Source organism: Eretmochelys imbricata, chromosome 4, assembly GCF_965152235.1.
Source record: "Eretmochelys imbricata isolate rEreImb1 chromosome 4, rEreImb1.hap1, whole genome shotgun sequence".
Classification (NCBI taxonomy): Eukaryota; Metazoa; Chordata; order Testudines; family Cheloniidae; genus Eretmochelys; species Eretmochelys imbricata.
The window spans coordinates 30,245,728-30,262,313 of NC_135575.1; the positions used below are offsets into that span (position 1 = coordinate 30,245,728).

At 42.0% G+C, this 16,586-nt stretch overlaps 1 protein-coding gene across 1 annotated transcript in view; it reads right to left on the minus strand.

The window, feature by feature from the left end:
* Positions 1-12,805: 12,805 nt before the first annotated feature.
* Positions 12,806-16,586, minus strand: part of EIF4E (eukaryotic translation initiation factor 4E) — a 44,151-nt gene continuing 40,370 nt past the window's right edge. The window contains exon 7 of the mRNA XM_077815053.1: positions 12,806-13,868. Coding sequence (XP_077671179.1) covers positions 13,754-13,868 — 115 coding nt within the window. The 3' untranslated portion in view covers positions 12,806-13,753. The remainder of the gene's footprint in view (positions 13,869-16,586) is intronic.

The window sequence follows — 16,586 nt, forward strand, 5'->3', positions numbered from 1 at the left end:
ACCTGGGTTTTTTCTTCATCATCCTCTGCAGTGTAAGGCATGAATTCCCTGGGCATATTTTACCTAATCAGTTCCCAGTCATTGCAGCAACCTGTGGCACCTTGGTCTCTCCTGTTCTTTGCCTATGGCAAACAGCAGTTTATAGTCTAAGGACTGAAATGCTTTAATCAAATCAGTCACCGGGCTTAACAGAGTGGTATCTGGATGACATGTAATGGCCTGTGATATACAGGAAGTCACAATAGATTATCTAAGGGGTCCTTCTAGTCTTCAAGGCTATGAAAGTATGCATTAACAAGGAAGCAGGTGTTGAAGGACTGGGTAGTATGCTCCATGCAGCTGGATTCTACACAAACTAATTTCCAAATGGTCTCTAAAAAAAAAAAAAATGTAACCTACCCCTGCATCGTAAAGCTCACTTCAGTAATTCAATTTAAAGGTGTCTCTTACATGCTCCCACCCTCTTTGGCAAGGTCAGAGCTGAAGAAGATTGCAGTCGTCTGCTAGGTTCTAAAAGGGGTGAGGGAAATACAGTGCTTTTGGTAACCACTGTCACCTGAGAATCCAGGAACAAATCAGACCTCCAAAAGCTCCGCCATCCCCCGACACACACACACACACACACACACACACACACACACACACAGAGTAAACCTCAAAGGAAACACTACACTGAAGGCCATGCATCTGCCCTGCATATCTCAGACACTAGAATGGTTTTGAGAAACACTGTAGAAGTTGCTTGTGAACTGGAAGAGTGCTATAATCCTTTGGGGAGGCAAAGAACCAGCTGCATCATAACAAGCAGTAATACACCAGCGATCCATCTCAGCAATTTCTGTGAAGAGACTGTTGACCTGTTTGATCTTTCTGTGATGGAGACAAAGTCCAGGTGATTTTTGAAATTGCTTGGCCCTATCCACATAGAAGGTCAATGCCATCATACATCTAACATATGAAGGGAAGTCCCCTGCTGAGATTTATGTGGTTTAGGAAAAAACTACCAGGAGATGAATAGACTGGTTAAAATGGAAATCCAGTAGCACTTTAGGTAAAAGCTTGGGTTTGCGGGCATCAGGAAACCTTGTCCTTGAAAAGCATTGTAAATAGGAGGTCTGCCATCAATACTCCAATTTCTAAAAGTGATTATCTATTAAGGCATCCTTTCTAATAGCTAAGTGAAAGAGCAGGTTGCCATAGATTCAAATGGAGGTCCCGTAAGGCATCCAAGTACCAGGTCGAAATGCCAAATTGCAGCAGAATCCTTTACCCCCAAGTTAAGATTCCCCAGACCCTTAAAAATTCTTGAGGGCACAGGGTGTGCAAAACAGAAAGCCCCTCTAGTGGGGAATGAAAAGCTGATATCACAGCAAGATTCATAGATATTAAAGTCAGAAAGGACCATTATGATCTAGTCCGACCTCCTGCACAACGCAGGCCACAGAATCTCACCCACACACTCCTGCGAAAAACCTCTCACCTATGTCTGAGCTATTGAAGTCCTCAAATCGTGGTTTAAAGACTCGAAGGAGCAGAGAATCCTCCAGCAAGTGACCCGGGCCCCATGCTACAGAGGAAGGCGAAAAACCTTCAGGGCCTCTTCCAATCTGCCCTGGAGGAAAATTCCTTCCCGACCCCAAATATGGCCATCAGCTAAACCCTGAGCATATGGGCAAGATTCACCAGCCAGATACCCAGGAAAGAATTTTCTGTAGTAACTCAGATCCCACCCCATCTAACATCCCATCACAGGCCATTGGGCCTGTCAAGGTTCCTTCCCCACTCTGAACTCTAGGGTACAGATGTGGGGACCTGCATGAAAACCCCCTCAGCTTATTTTTACCAGCTTAGGTTAAAAGTTACCCAAGGTACAAACTATTTTACCTTTTGCCCTTGTACTTAATCACTGCCACCACCAAACGTCTAACAGATATATAGCCGGGAAAGAGCCCGTTTGGAAACGTCTTTCCCCCCCAAAATCCTCCTAAACCCTACACCCCCTTTCCTGGGGAAAGTTAGATAAAAATCCTCACCAATTTGCATAGGTGAACACAGACCCAAACCCTTGGATCTTAAGAACAATGAAAAAGCAATCAGGTTCTTAAAAGAAGAATTTTAATAGAAGTAAAAAGAATCACCTCTGTAAGATCAGGATGGTTAATACCTTACAGGGTAATCAAATTCAAAACACAGAGAATCCCTCTAGGCAAAACCTTAAGTTACAAAAAGACACAAAAACAGGAATCTACATTCCATTCAGCACAGTTAATTTTATCAGCCATTTAAAGAAAACAGACTCTAACGCATATCTAACTAGATTACTTACTAAGTTCTAAGACTCCATTCCTGTTCTGTCCCCGGCAAAAGCATCACACAGACAGAGAGAGCCTTTGTTTCTCCCCCCATCCATCTTTGAAAGTATCTTGTCTCCTCATTGGTCATTTTGCTCAGGTCCCAGCGAGGTTATCCTAACTTCTTAACCCTTTATAGGTGAAAGGGTTTTTCACTCTGGCCAGGAGGGATTTTAAAGGTGTTTACCCTTCCCTTTATATTTATGACAGGGCCTATTTACCATGAATATTTAAAGATCAATTAATTGCCAAAATCATGTTATCCCATCATACCTTCTCCTTCATAAACTTAGCGAGTGTAATCTTAAAGCCAGATAGGTCTTTTGTCCCCACTGCTTCCCTTGGAGGGCTATTCCAAAACTTCAGTCCTCTGACGGTTAGAAACCTTCGTCTAATTTCAAGTCGAAACTTCCCAATGATCAGTTCATATCCATTTGTTCTTGTGTCCACATTGGTACTGAGCTTAAATAATTCCTCTCACTCTCCGGTATTTATCTCTCTGATGTATTTATAGAGAGCAATCATATCTCCCCTCAACCTTCTTTTGGTTAGGCTAAACAAGCCAAGCTCCTTGAGTCTCCTTTCAAAAGACAGGTTTTCCATTCCTCGGATCATCCTAGTAGCCCTTCTCTGTACCTGTTCCAGTTTGAATTCATCCTTCTTAAACGTGGGAGACCAGAACTGCACACAGTATTCCAGGTGAGGTCTCACCAGTGCCTTGTACAATGGTACTAACACCTCCTTATCTCTACTGGAAATACCTCACCTGATGCATCCCAAGACCGCATTAACTTTTTTCACGGCCATATCACATTGGTGGCTCATAGTCATCCTATGCTCAACCAATACTCTAAGGTCCTTTTCCTCCACCGTTACTTCTAATTGATGTGTCCCCAGCTTATAACTAAAATTCTTGTTATTAATCCCTAAATGCATTACCTTACACTTCTCATTATTAAATTTCACCCTATTACTATTACTCCAGTTTACAAGGTCATCCAAATCTTCCTGTATGATATCCCGGTCTCTCTAAATTGGCAATACCTCCCAGCTTTGTATCAGCCGCAAACTTTATTAGCACAGTCCCACTTTTTGTGCCAAGGTCAGTAATAAAAAGATTAAATAAGATTGGTCCCAAAACTGATTCCTGAGGAACTCCACTGGTAACCTCCCACCAACCTGACAGATGAGCCTCAATGGAGCTAAATTAATAAACCCCTTTTTTAAATCCAGCAATTAATCCAGGATGGCTGATGACAGAAAAGATTCAGGCACAAGGTGCTGCCGGAGACACCAGTGGTTGAACCTCTTCACAATTTCTGAAGCTAAGCAATTCAAATTGACTCCTTTTTACTGTCTAATAATAGCTGTGCTCCTGTCGAGCAGGTGGATTGTAATCCTGTGAATGATCTAGGAGCCATGTTAAGAAATGGAGGACCCCTACGTTGAGGTGAAGCATGCAACCTGCATCTTGGGAAAGGAGATGAGGGATGGTTGGAAGCTTGAGCACTGGTTGGGGACACAGGTGAGGTAGGTAAGGACACCAAGCTCACCTCTGCCAGGTCAGTACTATAAGGATAACCCTGGCCTTGTCCTGCCTGATCTTGTTCATCGCTCTGAAAATCAGTGGTGTTGGAAGGAATACATAGAACAGGCTCCTTGTCCAAGAAAGGAGAAAGGCATCTCGCAAAAAGAGGTGACCTAGGCCTCCTCTTGAGCAGAATAAGAGGCACTTCCTGTTGCTGGATGTAGTGAATAGTTCCCCCTGTGAAAGTTTCCACCTCTACAATATCCCATGAAGGATCTGAGATTCCAATGGTCATTCACAGTCCTATGAGCAGTGCCTGCTGAGCATGTTGACTGACATTCTGGACTTGAGGAAAGTTAATGGCTGAGATCTGAACCTGATGGGCCATACATCAGTTCCAAAACGTTACAGCTTTGGTAGACAGAGAGGCGGGATCTTGCTCCTCCCTCTCTGTTGATACAGAACACACAAGCTACTTTGTCCATCAGGATTTCTGATTGATTTGCCCGTGATGAGGGGTAGAAACTGAAGGCAGCATTCCTGACTTCCCTCAGTTGTAACAAATTGATATGAAGACCAGTTTCCTAGCTGAAGGAGGGTGGGAGTTCTTTTCTTCTGGAATCTGTCCTCCTTTTCATTTTTTAGAAAAAAAGACTTCTGGCACCTTAGAGACTAAAATTTATTTGAGCATAAGCTTTCGTGAGCTATAGCTCACTTCATCAGATGCTGTAGCTCACGAAAGCTTAGGCTCAAATAAATTTGTTAGTCTCTAAGGTGCCACAAGTCCTCCTTTTCTTTTTGTGGATACAGACTAACACGGCTGGTACTCTGAAACCTGTCTTTTTTGAGTGGGTTTGGTGGTTCAGTGACAGCCATAGAACTGAGCCAGGTGGGATCTCTGGGTAGTTTGAGACTTGTTAAATCTCCTCATGTTTGTAGGGTTGTATATATCCAGAGACCGCAACGTGGCCCTGGAGTAGGGTGACCACATGTCCTGATTTTATAGGGACAGTCCAAATTTTTGGAGCTTTTCCTTACATAGGCTCCTATTACCCCCTACCCCCGTCCTGATTTTTCACACTTGCTATCTGGTCACCCTACCCTGGAGTCCTTCAGCTCGTGCAGAGACTAGTCTGTAGTTCCAGAGAAGAGCTTCTGACCATCAAATGGGAGGTGCTCAGCCATATTCTGAATCTCTCTCAGGAATCCTGACAACTGCCGCCTCAATGTCCTGAGCATGACAACTGCTGTGTGTTAGGATATAGATATTCAGGTCTGCCTGTAAAGGCCTATACTCTAAGAATTTAGGTGTGTTCTTATCACTTGGCTAGTTACAGAGGTATAAAAGAAAGAATCAAAATCACTGTCTGCCAGTGTAAGGTCCTTCTCTTACTGTGACAGTCTGAGGCCCTGTTCTTAGGCTAAGGCCTTTGGCTAAGCAACCGAGGCAGCCATAAGCTGGGAAGTGAACGGTCACATCCTCACATTCCAAACTAGTCACACTGAAATAAGGTGCTATTGGGCTGTTAGGAATACAATCCTGTCCTGAAAATGCCTATCACCTCCAGAGAAAGGGAAGTGCCTAGAAAATGTAAAAGGAAACTTAGTTTGATAGCATCCTGTCTGGCAAGAACTCACTTATCAATAGCTGGGATGTGAAATCCTCACTTCTGTATTGTCTTGTCATTATAGTTCCCACTTTCCTATTAGAAAAGGAGTACTTGTGGCACCTTAGAGACTAACCAATTTATTTGAGCATAAGCTTTCGTGAGCTACAGCTCACTTCATGCTCAAATAAATTGGTTAGTCTAGAGACTAACCAATTTATTTGAGCATGAAGTGAGCTGTAGCTCACGAAAGCTTATGCTCAAATAAATTGGTTAGTCTCTAAGGTGCCACAAGTACTCCTTTTCTTTTTGCGAATACAGACTAACTGCTGTTACTCTGAAACCTGTCACTTTGCTATTGTTTGTCTGTATAATCTCTGTCTGGTTCTGTGATTGTTTCTGTCTGCTTATAATTAATTTTGCTGGGTGTAAACTAATTAATGTGGTAGGATATAATTGGTTACATAATCATGTTACAATATGTTAGGATTGGTTAGTTAAATTTCAGGAAAATGATTGGTTAAGGTATAGCTAAGCAGAACTCAAGTTTTGCTATATAGTCTGCAGTCAATCAGCAAGTGAGTGGGTGGGAATGGGGGTGGGGAAATTGGAATCATGTTTTGCTAAGGGCAGGAATGGGAACAGAGACACAGGTGTAAGGCTCTGTGGTGTCAGAGCTGGGAAGAGGGACACTAAGGAAGGAAACTGGAATCATGCTTGCTGGAAGTTCACCCCAATAAACATCGAATTGTTTGCACCTTTGGACTTTGGGTATTGTTGCTCTCTGTTCATGCGAGGACCAGGGAAGTAAGTGGGTGAAGGAATAAGCCCCCTAACACTATGGAGACAGATCTAGCAGCAGTGACTGAGGCTTTCAAGGAGCTTGGAAAGAGGTTCTGGCTAATAATTGACTCTCAACTATGATTGGGAAGTGTTATTTATGCTCCTGTGAAAGATGTTCAATACAGGATGCAAACTTGTAAATCATGTAGATAGCTACATGACCATGATCGCCTGATCGTTTATAATCTGAAATTGGCAGGGTCACAGATGGGTAGGCCTTCTCTCCTAAAAGATCTAACCTTGTCATAAGGAGTAGACCTAGAGTAATGCTGTCTACCCTGCTCCTTTATGGCATTCACCAACAGGGAATTAGGTTGGGGTGATCACTGCATAAACAGTCGAAAAAAATTCATAACACTTGACACTTGTTGCCATTTTCATAGCAGCTTAAAAAAAAACATGCACATTTGTATGCCAGCTTCTCCAGCAAGAACTCTAACTACACCTTGTTTCTCAAGCACATTGGACTGCCATCTAAAACTGTGCTCTGCTTTTAAACCCTGACACATGATCAATGCAAGCACAATATTTTGGTCAGATCTGATTTTTTTTTAACTCCATGTAACAGGGTGGGGGCACCCCGTCCAGTGAGGGGTGAGTACACCCTGTCCTCTGAGCCATCCTCTATCTCAGGGTGGTGAGGCGAAATGGCTAGAATCGATATAATTGCCTTCACCTCTGGGACGATATGGCCTAGTGGTCAGAATCGATACTGTCACCTTGAGTGAGGGGTGGCAGCCACAGTAGGGTACCCAAGCCCATTCTGCTCCACCAGGTCCCAGCCCAGGGCCTTAACACACTATCACTGAGTAAGCAGGGCTCCAACCGAAACATGCCCACTACCCACAGGGCCATAGCTAGCTCTCCTCCCTCACCCCCCGACCACTTCCTACCATGTCTCTCAGAGAAGTAGTTGGGGCATCGTCTATGTCTCTGGGTTTCTTGGCATGTGCAGTTCCTAGTGACTCCGATCCCTCTTGGGTGTCTGTAGGTACCTGAGCATCTGTCTGGATCTCGGCACCTCTGGCTTCTGTGTTCAGGTGTTCCAGCTGCTCCCAGGCTGGGCCTGTGAAGTGCATCCTTCCTCCTTGGCGGTCAACTCGGGAGTTGGGGTGCTCCCTTTTATAGTAGGGTTACACTTGCAGCGTGTCCTGTAGGGATGTGGGGGCGTGGGTTCTTCAGCCCACAATGAGGAGTTAACTTTCCCGGTCCAGTGTGGGGTGAGTGCACCCCGTCACACTCCATCAATAAGTACTCAAAACTAGTTAATTACATTAGGAAATTGTTTACAGAGGTTTTTTTTTGACTCAAGGAAAAAGTCTTTTCACTCCACAACTGACAAAGCAGCATAGTCCCCAACTACTTTGTCAGGCTGAGAAAAATAGGTAATATTTTATGGATAGTTCTTGTTAGTGTACTTTCATTAACTACTCAAAGTTACACATTCAGAGGCCAGTAATGCAATAAAACTATGTTTTGTCTCTGAAATAGTCAGGTGACCTGCTAGCACCAAAAGGAGTGAGAGCCGGTATCCATATCTTTTTCCAAATTGTTGTTTGGAAATGTTGATCTATACGTAATCTATCTATATCTATGTTTTTAAATTCCAAGTTCATGAAAGTACCTGAGGATGAGAGATATAGCACTATTTCAAATCATACAATTGAGTCCTGAATTGGGATGCGACAGGCACATGTTGCATACACCTCCGAAGCATTCATTTTGCTGGCTGCCTGGAATAATGCCAGTATTAGTCCAAAGAGTAAAGTTAATCTTTTTTAAAAAAGAACCAAACATGTGCTGCACAAGAGATCGTGCATTTTTCAACACGAAGGGAAACTACTCGTCAGCGACAGAACGTGACGCAGCAGCCCATGCTCTGGATTTTATCAAGCACCTTGTGCAAACTTTTTTTCAACTAATCAACTCCAGAGACTGCCAAGAAGATTAAACCATATTATATTTTGCTATGTTGACCTGTAGGCAGAGCGGCCAGCCTACTTTAAGATCAGGAACCAGACTTAGGTGAGAGTCAGATAGGTCCAAGAGGCAGAAATTACCTCCAACTAAGAAATCTCAGCAATAAGCCTTTTGGATCATTTGGGGTGGATCACAGGCCAGCTCTTAATTCAAATTATAGCAAGTCAAATAGCAGATACTTCCCCCCCGTCTTGGTACAAGCTGCAAATCTCACCTCTTCATCATACCCATCATCCTCAGTCCCCATGCCACTGAGAATAGGAATGCCCTTCACAACAAGAAGAAAATCTTAAGATTTAGGAGTGTCTGGACAGTTGATTTCTTATCCACACCTCGAGGTTCAACCATGTCAGAAGATCTTTTAAAATGACTCTTCAATATTAACACTTATTTAACAATTCACAAAAGCAAATACATGCTCCAGGGAGACTGCAATAAATATCACATATTAGTGAATAGTCAGAACAGAGACCCTCTTTTTTGCAGCACACATGAAGACTTAGCTGTCAAATGCTGACATTTGCAAACAGCCTCTTTCAAAAAGACAAAGCGCTCCTCCCATGAGGAAGGAGAGAGTTTTAGAATCTCTTCCAATCTAACATACAATTTCAGTTGTAGTTCCCTCAAACAATCCTGACATTTGGTGACGAGGGACAATTTTACTGTTTACTTTAAGCAAGCTGTTTTCAGTGAGTTGAATGCTCTTGATACTTTCGTATATTGACTGCTTTTCCAACATAACTGAACGCACATTTTAAACAAAACGCAAGTCATGTCATACGGGTAAGGCAGAATCCAAGTTATGGACCTGTATTTTCTCTGTGCATAGAATAGGATGAACACTTTTTAAAAAGAAGTCATTCAACTCTGTAAGGTAAGATAATGAAAATTCAACATTCCCACCATGCACCTTGCCTCTCCCCTTCTCTTTTAAATGGAGACCTCCAAGCACCGTACGTATCCTCCTGTGATTCTCTCTCCCTCCCCTGCCCCCCATGCTCACTTTTTAAGGTCATCTTAATCACCTCTCCCCATCAATGACAGCTTTTCTGTGGAGACACTCGGTTTATGTTGTGACTGGCTTTCCTAGGTAAGAGTTGCAATCCCCAAAATTATTTTCCCCCACAAAAGGTTTCATGATGGGAAGCGGAAGACTGGAGAAGCTACTTTTTTTTAAGGGACATGTTGCAGGAAGCCTACAAAGAAGGAAGCAATGTTTAAATGCTGGTTTTTAAACAATGTTTCGGAAGTACTCTGCTGCTCTTAAAGACGGTGAAAAGCTAGAGTAGTGGGCATTGTTCGTCTTAAATTACAGTTCTGGAAAGTAAGTAAGGGACAGACAGCAACATTTTTCATTGCTTGTAGTTTAAAGGTCTTTTTTTTCCCCCAAATGAAAGTTAAAGTCAGATTTACTTTACAATGAAAGGCGACTTAAGTTTTTAATGACTCACACCTTTTGGTTCACAAAACACCAGGATATTTGACAAACTTGACATGTTACAGAAATACTTAAAATAAAAAATTGTTATTGAAGAATGGCCCAGTTAAATAGTCAGACTAAATTCCTTGGGGCAGGGACTGCTCCCTTATGTCTGGAAAGCATGTACATATCACAGGTATTAACAGGAAATAAAAGGAAGAATTTTACATTCCCAGTTGGAGATAACAAGGCTCACGGTCACTTGTTTCTTCTGGCAGTGACTTCAACTCATAGAACAGTTGAGAAAAAAACCCATTTCTTGCATTCCCAAGTTTCATTCTTGAGGAGGAAGTTAAATTCATCTGGAACAACTGAACAGTTGTGCAACGTTATGATCACAGAATGAAGCAGAGCCTTAGAATGTCATGAAAATTTCACTGAGGTGTTTCAAAGACTAGGATGCAAATCTTAACTTGACTACTCAACCTGCTAGAACAATGCTGAAGGTGTGGCACATAAAAACTGCTGGTAATATTTAAGACCCAATAAGTTTCAGTGAGGACTTGTAATTAAATTTTGGGCCTTACCTATCTCATTTACTGACTAATCCTAACCAACATTAAGGATTTATGAGATAGCTATTGCTCAACTATTGCCAAAGCAGCATAGATATTTATGCATCTTACTTAGAAAGGTATGCTTTACTCATCCTTTAAGCAATCTTGAAAGATTCCCAAAGTAACACAGTCCACGCTGCTACAGCGATACAATCTTTCGGTACTCCCCTGTCCCTTTCCCCATCCAACCACCAAATTAGAAATTTTTACAGTCTATTTTGAATAAAAACAGTAAATTGTCACACTGTCCTGGGCTGCGCACCATAACATCACAAGTTTTAGTTTAGAAGCTTTTAAAGCATTTATAAACAAGTAACACTAGCCAACTCTTGTACAGCACTTATCGGTAGACCTCAAAGCACTCTACAAAGGCAGTACAGATTATCTACACTTTCACATTTACCTTCCTCACTTTAGTAAACCCGGCCCTGACACCTCACACTTAACAGCATGTTTTCTAAACTAAAACCCAATACTGTATATTTCTACCTAGGGAAGGGTACAGTGGGGTGGCGAACTTTTAAGTTGAACTATTCCCTAAGTATATGATTTACTAGGTACAGAGTGCATATTTAGAATGACAAAGCACATTTAGTAAAAAGCTCCATGAACCATCTAAGACAGATTATGGTCAAACTAGCATTAAACAGCATCCATTCTGAATATAAATAAAGGAAACAAAGGAGCAGCAAACTAATAAGCAGACCTGAATAACTGAGCAGAGAAATTGAATATGAAGCGGCATGTACTACAGTGAAACTTCGTCAACGGAATGACAACTTAAATGCAAGTAGTTCCACAAAAGAGGGCTAATATTAGCCCCCCCTTAACACTTGTACTATAAAATCAAATTACAAATGTGTAGTCACACTACAGTCCTGCACAAATGTGAGGGGACAGTCCTCTCCACTCAAGACATCTCCCCCCTGCTTAGTGAAATTATAGGTAGAATGTCACTACACTGACAGTTCACAACTTCATGAGAGTTGTGTCTGTTCTGTTAAAGGTACGTTAGTTTTTATTGCCATAACACTAAAATAAATCATGTTGTTTCCAGTCATTATTGATTTTAATGTAAGTAGTGATTGTATAATTTCCATTTAAGGGAAAAATGGTCCAGATTATGAAGACGACCCCATTTCTTGGGAATTATGTAGAGTTTGAGTTCACCCTAACTAGTGCTATACTGGCGAAATGCGAGTGTGGGTAAGCATTGTTCCCCATTCTGATAGCATTTTGCCAGAAGGAGGCAGATTTCAGTCTTAATTCACAAGTTCCACAATGAGACAAAAATGCAGAGAACACCTTAGTGAGAACATGAGACGGACAAATGACAGACTAAGATTTCAGAGTGGGTTTTAGCCCACAAAAGCTTATGCTCAAATAAATTTGTTAGTCTCTAAGGTGCCACAAGTACTCCTCGTTGTTTCTGCAGAGTAAGTTTGCACCTCATTTTCAATTTACTTACAAAGACCACATACATAACTCTGCAGGATCTCCACATACATTTATTAAATGGTAAGAATTTAAGGGGCTAGTCTGAACTGCACAGCACTCATTAGCCTTAAGATATTATGTTGTATTTTGGGAATGATAAAAAGAGAAGTTTGTTAGGAAGTACTCCTTTAAATGGTTGTACAACTGTATATACTAGCCTCCTCTAAGATGTTCTCCCATTGGCCATATGAAGTCAGTTCAACCTCCAGTGCTGCTGCCCAGACATTTGCATCAACTGCCACAGCCAGAAGGAAATTTGTCATTGGTAGGGAAGACACGATAGCAGATTGTTAACATTTTACTCCCTTATCGCATTTCTTCTGTGGGTTTTGTTGGTACTTCATACAGTAGCTACATGATTTTACGCAGAATCATTCACTTCAGTGCTCGAGATGCACAACATGGCCTAGTAAATACAACACTCGAGTGGGACTCTGGAGACCTAGGATCTATTCTTGGCTCTGCCACTGGCCTGCTGAGTGACCTTTGACAAGTCACCCCCCACCCCCGAGCTCATTTTGCCCCCGCCCCCCAAATCTGTGAAATGTGGAAAATACCACCATCCTTTGGTAATGTGCTCTGAGATCTACTGATGAAAAGTGCTATAGCAGAGGTAGGTATGTTGCTGTAGCTGCCACCTGAATCCAGATGGCTTTTACCTTGTGTTCCTTCCAACTTTTCCCTTGAATTCTGGGTACGCTGATCAAGAAGCTGCACAACACACTATGATCAGTTGACTGACCATTTTAAGAAAAACAATAGCCAAATCAGTGTAGTCCCACTTTGGAACATGGTGCTATCTATTAGATTTATTAAAATGTTTAATAACCATAGTAGTAAACTAGAGTTCCAGATTAATCTCTCTCGGAAGACACACTACAATAGAAGCCACAGTAGAGACTGCCTTGTCACAAGTACAAATATTTGCTGTAAAGATGGAGGAAATAAAAGGACAAATCTAGTTGTCTAAAAGACAATTCACTGTACACATTTTATTTACAGTTTTGTACACTGTCTTAATATGAATGGGACTGCTTGTCTACTTGAGCCATTTTTAACCAAAGAATATAACCTAAGTAATACAAAGTGTTAAAATACAGCATAAGATACAAAAACAGACATACTATTTCTAGTAAGGAATGTAAATTATGGTGTTACATTTAAAAAAATCCACAATTATGTTTAGGAAATCACACAAACATAGATCACTGATTTGACTGAAATGCATAAATCTGTAGAAAAGCTTTGATGTTACAAAAAACAAAAAGTTACCAAAGAATGCACAAAATTAATGTTTATTCCACCTTTGTCATATTCCCAGATCCTTCACCAATGTTACATGAGCAAAAACAACTGAAATCAGAGTATCACTAATGTTATCAATTAGGGAAACAAATAAATTAAGTCTAGCAGCCATCAGCATAGGTTACAGCAAAGACAATGCTGTATTAAGAAAATTGCTAGAAAATTCTATGCACCATACTTTTTTTCCAAACCAGCAAAATATGTTACTGCATACAATGCAAATATAAAACAGAAGTAAATTTTTCTGTAAGGTATAGAGATGCAGTTTCTTTTCTGAATATTGTGGATAAACAAATGTTTTTGTAATAGTAATGTCCTACTAAGCTATTACAGAGTGGGCCAGGAAAATGTTTATGGATTCTGGGGGTAATGTGTACTGAAATCCTTTGATCGAACAATGGTTACTTCAGCCAAAATAGAAAAAAAAATTGAACACAGAAGTACAAGACAAAGGCGAATGAGACTTCTCACAAATCTTAGCAACATTTAGATGGAAATCAAATTTAAATGCAGTCCACTCTGCTTTTGAAGAGGCTTTGGTTCAGCTCCCAATTCTCGATTGCTTGACGCAGTCTCCTATGAAAGAATATGCAGAAGGTGTCTTCTTAAACAACAAACCTATTTTTAGTGGTGGAGCCGCTCTTAGTAGCTGTGTCTGCATGGGACTGGTAGCCAAGCACTATCTTTGGAGGAAGTCCTAATCTTTCCTTGTATACTCTCCTGAAGAAACAAAAACAACACCAAGCGTTTTTAAGTAACACTCTTTAGAAGGGGATAGTATGTCATTTCCTTTCAGGCCTGCTGACATCTTGATGCACAAAGACAAATTTCTATTTAGAAACAATTCTGCTTAGATATTTCTGTATTTATGTATACTTTTTAAAACAATATTCTGTTTTTGTACAAAGCTCAACTGCTCCTGCTACTTCTATTTCTCACTTCAAGTCAAATCTAAAATCATATCGTTTATTGCAGAGAGGAGTTGTCTTAGCTAGTATAAGGAGAACTTGGAAAAGTAAGCAGTAAGCCCAGATACATTTCAGAGATCAAAGATCCACCCTATCATGCTGATATACAGGCAAAAGTGTGTGTGTGTGTAAATAAAAAATAAAAAAGCAGGGTGGGGTTTTTTGTTTTTTTTAAAGTTCAAGATTTCTATGAAGTACATATCAGAATTTCTGTTACTAGTTTCAGAATGGGTAGAATATTTGATTTGATATAATCTGAACTTGATTAAAATATTGATCAGAATGGGATCAAAAGCTCAAGAAAGAAATTGTATTAACTTGTTCACTGCCACAGGAACTTTGTGTATTTTCCTTTGAACAGGTTTTCTAAAAGCTACAATGTTATGGCAAAACTAGTCAATGAGCCCACTGACAACAGCTTTGGGGGCACAAGGGAAGACATTGATCCTAGAACTTTGGTTCAGTTCTAGCCAAGAGGGATGACTACTGCCTAAATACACACCCCTAAATATTCCTTGACAGGAAGTACCCAATTCAAATACTAACTGCCTTTAACTTGTGAGCTCTGACCAGATCATAGAACAAAGTAATATAACTGCTGGATCTTATCAGAAAGTATATGAAATTCTATTGGTACTGACTGCAACTTGAACTGATATTTAGAATAAGTGATTAATGGAATCATAATTAGCCAATTTCATTCTGACTCCTTTACAATGAAGAGTTAAATACATTTTCAGTGGCAACAACAGGGGCAGTATAATGATGTTACACTGTTACTGGATGGGAAATACAGGCAATATAAATGAGGTCACATAAAATCACTGGGGTACTTTGTGCCATCTTCACTGCTACCCTGTGGCTAGTTTTATATTTTGGTGATCTAAAATTTTAAAAAAGTCTAACTTAGGTCCTGTATATACTGGCAAGTGTCTGTGCAGTAAAGCAGCTTTCTGCATTGTAACTCCCGAGGTGTACATACTGCCAAGCCTCTTAGTGCGCATGAAACTGTGGAGTTGCAGCACTGAAGAAAAGAAACACCCTGACGAGAGGCGTACAACGCTGCGGTGCCAGTGTAGACACCCTGGTCGATTACAGTGCTGCGATTAACCTCCAGGACAGGAGGTGTCCCACAATGCCTGTTCTCACCCCCCTAGACATCAATTTGAACTCTACTGCCCTGCCCTCAAGTGACCAGGCGTCATACCCACTCCGTAAATTCCTTTGGAATTTTAGAAGTCCCCTTCCTGTTTGCTCAGTGACACATGCAGTGGTCTCAGCGCATCTTTCCAGGTGACCATGCCTGCTCCACGCACCAAGCGATCCCCCGTTTGGAGCAATACCGAGCTGCTGGACCTCTTCTGCATTTGGGAAGAGGAGGCTGTCCAGTCCCAGATGCGCTCCAACCATAGGAAGCTTACCACCTACGGACAGATTTCACAATACATGACAAAAAGGGGCCATGACCGGGACACACTGCAGTGCAGAGTCAAAGTGAAGGAGCTGCAGAACGCCTACCACAAGGTGCAGGAGGCAAAGCGCCGCTTCAGTGCCGCACCCACGAACTGCTGGTTCTACAAAGAGCTGGACACGATACTCGGCAGCGACCCCACTTCCACTGGGGAGATCACTGTGGATACTTTGATGGCTCGCGTGCCAGTCAAGAGTGCACTGAGCCAGGAGAAGGAAGCCTTGGACGAGAACGTGGAGCGGGAGGGGGACCCAGAGGCAAAGGAAAACTCGGAGGTTAGAGATGCATGCAGCCAGGAGCTCATTTCTACCCCAGAGGAGGCTAGCCAGTCACAGCTGTTGGAACTTGGTGAAGCACAAACAGAAGGGGAGGCCCCTGGTAAGTGGATTTGATTTTGGGAATTGCTGAAGTAAGTTGTTGGGGGCAGGAGGGTTGCAAAAGCAGGCTTGTGTCTGTATGATGCACATACCACCAAGTGCCTAGTCTGAGCGGTGCAACAGGCTGGGAATCTGCCTCAGATCTCCAGGAAACACTCATGCAGATACTGGGTAATCCGCCACCACAGGTTCCTTAGCAGAGCTGCTTTGTTTCTTGCCCCATTAACGGTAAACTTTCCTGTGCCACTCTGCCATCACAGGTGTGTGTGTGTGTGTGTGTGTGGGGTGCGCATTCCTGAACACAGGCGAGCCGCGTAAGGGCCAGGGCCGAAGCCGCAGTCTTGGAGAAGACCCTCCCTTGATTCCCTGCTCAGATATCTTCCATAATGAACACAGACTGTGGAAAATGTGGGGACAGGAATGATTATCAGGCCCCCCTACAGTGCTGGCCCTCCCCAAGAGCCACGTGCCAATGTGTATACTGATTTACCCTGCCCCTGCGGCTACTCACCATTTTGGAGGTCTTGTAGTTCATGTGTGCTTGCCTGGGGTCAGCCAGTGACAGATATGTGAATACTGGCTGTGTTTTAAATCACAGAATCAGTGGTCTCTGTGTCGCAAA